This window comes from Podarcis pityusensis (genome assembly GCF_964106645.2).
Source record: "Podarcis pityusensis genome assembly, chromosome: 13".
Lineage (NCBI taxonomy): Eukaryota > Metazoa > Chordata > Lepidosauria > Squamata > Lacertidae > Podarcis > Podarcis pityusensis.
In genome coordinates, this window is record NC_138038.1 from 34,268,056 (window position 1) to 34,274,055 (window position 6,000).

Below are 6,000 nucleotides of genomic sequence, written 5' to 3' on the forward strand. Positions count from 1 at the left end.
CCTCTTTTCCCCAACTTAATGACAGGCAGTAGAGCAGCTTAGTTTGCATACACGGGAATTATCCAGAGGACTGAAGTAGCTGGTTGATAAAAGCTTATGGCAAATGTATGTAATGGAATAAATCCTCCACAACTACCCTTCCTTCACACCTGGGGTTCCCTGTTCAAAACCACACAATAGGGATCAGAAATCCTAGCTCACCCAACGATAAACATGTGAGCATAATTAACTAGTGCAGGATTTGGTATGGCAATCAGTTTACATGTCTTCTTCTTTTTAAAAAAAGAAGACTATATGTTTAATGATTCTATACTCCTGCATAAATTAACCCTAGTTCTGTATTCACAATTACAAAAGCATCAACATTCCACAAAGGCAGAAAGTAATTTACCTTTCTTATACCACTCTTTATGAATCTCCTCCTTTTGCAACAATATGTTAAGAAAAAACATCAGAGGGGTATTGATTTGATTCTGTATGCAATGACTGTGCTCACACACAGAGAGAAACATGCTTGGTTTAAGGAGAGTGGTCAGTGACAGCACCCTCACAAGAAAATGAAAGGTTTAAAACCACTGTTATAAAGGGAAATGGGGAACAGAACAGAAATGAACAGGCTCAACTGCCTCCTGAGCCAGAGCACCCCCTAATGGCAGTCTGCTGCACTGCAGCTGGCCTTTTCTGTGCTCAGCGTCTCAAACGTGGGAAAACACACAAAAAAGCGAATTTGAAAGGGACTGTCCAGCATTTCCTGTTGAAAAGGAAATGGGAGAGAAACTGTGGTTTTGATCCTAGTAAAAGAACAAAGAGACAACAAGCTGGGCTTTGTGCTCTGTAGCCACAGGGGTTGCCAACATTTTCTCCTGCCTTTTCCAAGTGCACAAAATAAAGGCAGAAGTTCAACCGGCAAAGAATCTACAGCAGCTGCTTGCCATGCAGGCAAGATTCACTTGCTGAATATATTCTTGCCATACAGCAGAGAATGCCTTGCTTTGCAGGGTGGGAGGGGAAGGATAGGACTCTGTGACGGGTAGAGCCCTCCTTCATGTACCATTCAAAGATGCTCTTTGGAAGAGGAACCTCTGTTTTTGTGCTTATTTTATCCTACAACGTCCTCCTTTACCACCACCACCCACCCTTTAATCCTCACAACAACCCTGTGGTGTAGCTTATGCTGAGATAGAGAATGACTTGGCCTCAGGTCACTCATTGATCTTCTTGGCTGAGTGGGGAAATTTGAACCCAGGTCTCTCTGCTCTAAGCCTGACACTCGGGATTGCCAACCTTTGAGGGACTGCGGGAACGTCTGCAAAGTAGAGAAACCACCATAGCAACCAAGCACATGCCACAGCCTAGGGTATTGGCGAGAACAGAGTGCCTTGTCCAATTTCAGCTGGTGTGGAGAGGACCCCATTGGTGATCCTTGCCCTACAGCAGCCTTTGCCAACCTGGCACCCTCCATGTGGCTTTGGACTGCAGCTCCCACCAAGCCCATCCAGGTAAGGGCATTGCTGCGCTATGCCCTCGGCACCTGGCAAGAGGCACGGCAACTGAAGAGCTGCGCCAGGGAAGAGCCACGGCTTCGTTCTGGTGACGGATGCCTACGTGTGATTGTTGGGGCAGAAGGTGGGGCAGGTTCAGGATGTCCTCTTCCAGCGACAGAGAGTGTCCCTCCCCACAGATACTTGCATGAGGCTGTACACAACTCTGCCTCTGAGTCCCTGTATAGGTTTATCTTTGAAACTGGTGTCGAGATTGGGGGGGGGGGGGGAGTTTAAAAATTCCTTTGTTAAAGGGTGCCAAAGAGAAAAAGATGCCAGATATGGTCGCCATCTGATCTTTGATTAATGCCCAGATTCAGCATCTAGAGCCCTGCTGGGTGGGTAGAAAGTAGCCAGCCCCCCTTTTCCCTGCACCACCGCCCCCCCTGCCAGGAGGGGCATCTGCACCCCTGGCGTCAGCTTCATTAACTACAACCCCCGAAGGCCGGGATCCCAAATTTCATGGTTTGTAGTTAGTGAAGTCCCTGGGGTCCTCGACCCAGAACATCCCCGTATTAGCTGGGCTTCTCTGGTAGACCTTATCCTGTGGAGTTGAGTATTGTCTACTCAAGCAGGCAGCAGCTCCCCGGGGTCTCAGCCAGGAGCTTTTCCCATCAACCACTGCTCCCTGATTATTATTATTATTATTATTATTATTATTATTATTATTATTTTACTGAAGATGCCAAGGCTTGTGCTCTGTTGCTGAGCCATGCTGACCCCTTCTCCAAGATACGGCCTCTCTGGAATGTACCCCCCCATGTGATCTGAAAGAAGAAAAAGAACCTCTAAGCATGCGCTGAGTGTCTTCCCCGGCCTGTGCCACAACAGAATGTGCACACGTTTGGGGTGATTATGATCAGTTTTGGTGTCAAAAGATGAATCTCCAAATCAAAGGGCATGGTTTTATATTTTTGGGGTGGGGCGATTAAAACATAACCTGTTACCTGCATTACTATCGATAAAATCACTTGGGGGAAACAAACAGAACTTATTGTTCCATCAAGCCTTTGGCATTACCTCTTGGTCCAAGTACTCTGCCTGCTACAGCTAAAGTTAAGTATACGTCACTGCAATAATCACATTTTCTTCCCCTCGTGTCCCTTGCATCCAATTATCCCTCCTCCCTTCTGTTGACGCACTTGCATCTGTTCTTTTATACTGTATGATTGTTGGGGCAGAGACCTGGCATTTCATTCTCTGTAAAGTGCCAGGGACATTGAAGGAACAACAATATCCAGCTTACAGCCTCCCCACAAAAATGTTCTGTTATGAAGAAGAGAGAGAGAGAGCGCTCAGTCAATAAAGCATGAGACTCTTAATCTCTGAGTTGTGGGTTCGAGATTCACATTGGGCAAAATATTGCTGCATTGCAGGGGGCTGGAGACTCGATGACCCTCATGGTCCCTTCCAACTCTGAGATTCTATGACCCAGATTCTATGACCCAAATCTTGGAATAGCTTGTCAAGCTGATGAATATCTTTGAAAGTAGTTGGGTTGGGGGAAGGATGAAGAAAGGAAAGCATACCTTGCTCTGGGGGGAGGCGGGGCCCTTCATACCCCCCCACCCCACCCCAGCAGATCCCTAGCATCAGCAGCATTGCAGACTGCAGCCTACCTCCCCAATTATAACCCAGCCCAACCCTGTTGAGCCAGTTCCTGCCACTTGGGATTCCCATCTGACAGGTATCCTGGACGGCAGCCAAAACACAAGTGGGGAGACAGATGCCGCCTGGGCCAGAAAGTGTGGGTGAAGAACTGGACCGCAGGGGTGGGGATCTGTCCCAGACACTTTCTCTTTCTCTTCTCTCTCTCTCTCTCTGCTGCGGCAGGGGTCCAGCAGCTGTCTAGGGGCTGAGTGTGTGAAATCGGCTGGGCTCCGTCTGTCTGCCATCGGGGCCGGGCGGGACAGGTGGCCGCTGAACTGTGCCTTTGAGGCTGGGGGCTCATCGGGCCAAGCAAGGGAGGCTGGGAGGGGGGAGGGAGAGGGGGGAGGGAGCCAGAAGGGGTCCTACCAGGCCAAGGGAAGGCTTGATGCTGCCAACCACAACGGCAGCTCCAGCCATCCTCCTCTCTCTCTGGCCATCAGTCCCACACACCCTGCCAGCCAACTAAAGGACCAGTGCAATGGGACTCTTGCACCGGCAGCCCTCTTCCATGTACCCCCTCCCTGACCACTCCCTGCCCTTCCACATGACCCCCATCCTCAAGGGACAGAGACAATATAGGAGTCCTGCTTCTCAAGTCAGTAGAATCAGTCTCAAAGAGAACCCAGGAGTCCTGGCCGTCTTGCCTCCCCCAACATACATTTCAAGTTATAACACATTCAACACCTGTCCCAGAGCTGTGAAGGGGGACCCAGGAGTCCTGCCCTGCTCCCTTTGGGTTTTCTTCGTGGTTCCCAGCCCTCCTGCCCCATGCTTGGCCACTCCCTGCTCCCCCAGCCCCCATTCCCAGAGCTGAGAAGAGGACCCTGGCTCTAATACCCCCCTCCCTGTCCCTCACTATTACGCACATATAAATACACAGACCCTCCTTCCCTTCCGCAGTTCTCACTCACCTGCCCTCTGCAGAGCCCGCGACCCTCGAAGAAGCACCAACAGCAGACCAAAGACCACCCAGGGCATTTCTGGACAGTGTCACCCCTTTGCCCGGTGCACCCAGGCTGCCCCACACCTGGAGGGTGTAGGAACAGCCAGGGTCCCAAGCTAGAGCCCAGCTGGGGGAGGGAAGGGACAAGAGGGGTGTCTCTGGACTGTCACGGCGCCAGCCAATCGAGGATCTAGGCGGGATCTTCCAGGGTCTGCATGGATGGCGGCGAAGGACGCTGGCGATCCAGTCGTTTTCTGGGATCTCGCGGGTGGAGCCTGCTAACTAGCCATTGCATCCGAGGGGCTCGGATACCCCTCTGCTCCTCTTCCTGCTCCGGGGAAGTCGCTGTCAAGCAGTCGGTGGGTCGGAGAGGGTCTCGTTGATCTGTCCGCAGGATCTAAGGATCACATGTCGCTGGTCCCCAAGGGGCACCGTGGGGCGGCGACTCTCCTCTCCTGTCCTGAAAGTGCAGCAGCCCGAGGGCGCCTTGGGTCCCAAGCGAAGTTTCTCTCGCACTTCGACGGGGCGCAAGCTTAGCTGGTATCCTTCCGGATCTGCCACGTTCCGAGCCGGCTGTCCCCAAAGGATCTGGAATCCACTAGAGTCCGAGCGCGGTGGCTCATCTCCCCCGGTCTTCCTGGGTGAGGATCCGGCGGTCAGACGGGACGGGGTCCCGCCTCACCCTTCTTAGCTCTCTTCACCGCTTCAGCCGCCGACTAAGATCTCGGATCTGGTAGATCTCTTGCCAGAAGTGATGCTCGTGGATCTCTCTTTCTCTCCTCCCCTCTCCGCCTCTCTCGGCTTCCGACCAATCCCTTCTCGGCCTCCTTCTCCCTCCTTAGGCAAATCTGGAGTCTCTCCGGAGCCCCGAGGGATGGTGTGTGGATCAATTCTTGTCCACGACGGGTTTGCTCACCAGGTGGGTTCCTTCCATCCCGGAGGGGATCTCGGCGCCTGTCAGGCGGCGGTGTTCAGCGTATCCTTACTCCCCGCCCTCTCCCCGCCACCTCCAGAGCGGATCCGGAGTTCGCAGGCGGACCAAACCCGAGTGGAATAGTCTGTGGCTCTGCTTACGTCCAGGCGGACCTGTGGTAGTCCGGGCTTTTCCTGGGGGGCGAGCAGTCGGAACCCGCCCCAGGCAGCCCCCCGAGGAGCCTGGGCAGCCGCCGCCCTCGTGGTGGAACCACCTGCAGCGGCAGCCCCGCAGCTCCCTCGGCTGGGCGCTTGTTCGACGGGGCCGGTTCCTGGCTCGGCGGCTTTTACTGCTGTTGCTGCCGCCGCCGCCGCCGCCCTCCGCTCTCTGTTCCCCCCAGCTCGCTCCCCTGGCAGCCGGAGGCAGAAGAGAAGGCGGCTCCCCCGCCATCCCCACCCCACTCCCAGCAGATCTCCCCGCCCCGACCGGCGGCCGCCCCTGGGACGTCCCATCCCGAAGGGGAGGGCCGAGAGGAGGAGGAGGCTTCTCTTCTCGGCGCGACTTCCTTGCGGCCGCCTCGCTCTCTTTCTCTCTCATCTCCGCGCGCGGCCTTGAAATCTGAGACGGGGCGGGAAGAGGAGGGGAAGGAGGGGGCCAGAGGATGTGCGGTTTGGGGGCGAGCGGGTGGGAGAGGAGGCTGGGCAGCCCAGGGCTTCACTTGGGACATAGCTCACAGCCCAGAACCACTTTTTTCCTGCTGGGCCTCAAGCCCCGGAACACGTGAGGAGAGCGTGCCTCTGAGCACGTGCAGAGTTGATCTCTCTCTCTCTCTCTTTCTTCATGCCATCGTCCTCACGCGTCTGGAATCAGGGGGGGAAAGGTGGGTGAGGCTGACTGCCAGAACATTTGAGCCCCCGCACCTCTTCTTTTTAAAACGGAGCGCTGGCCCAAGC

At 54.4% G+C, this 6,000-nt stretch overlaps 1 protein-coding gene across 1 annotated transcript in view; it reads right to left on the minus strand.

Moving 5' to 3' along the window:
• Positions 1-5,436, minus strand: part of KREMEN2 (kringle containing transmembrane protein 2) — a 30,133-nt gene extending 24,697 nt beyond the window's left edge. The window contains exon 1 of the mRNA XM_080977254.1: positions 4,103-5,436. Coding sequence (XP_080833380.1) covers positions 4,103-4,169 — 67 coding nt within the window. The 5' untranslated portion in view covers positions 4,170-5,436. The remainder of the gene's footprint in view (positions 1-4,102) is intronic.
• Between the last annotated feature and the right edge of the window lie 564 nt (positions 5,437-6,000).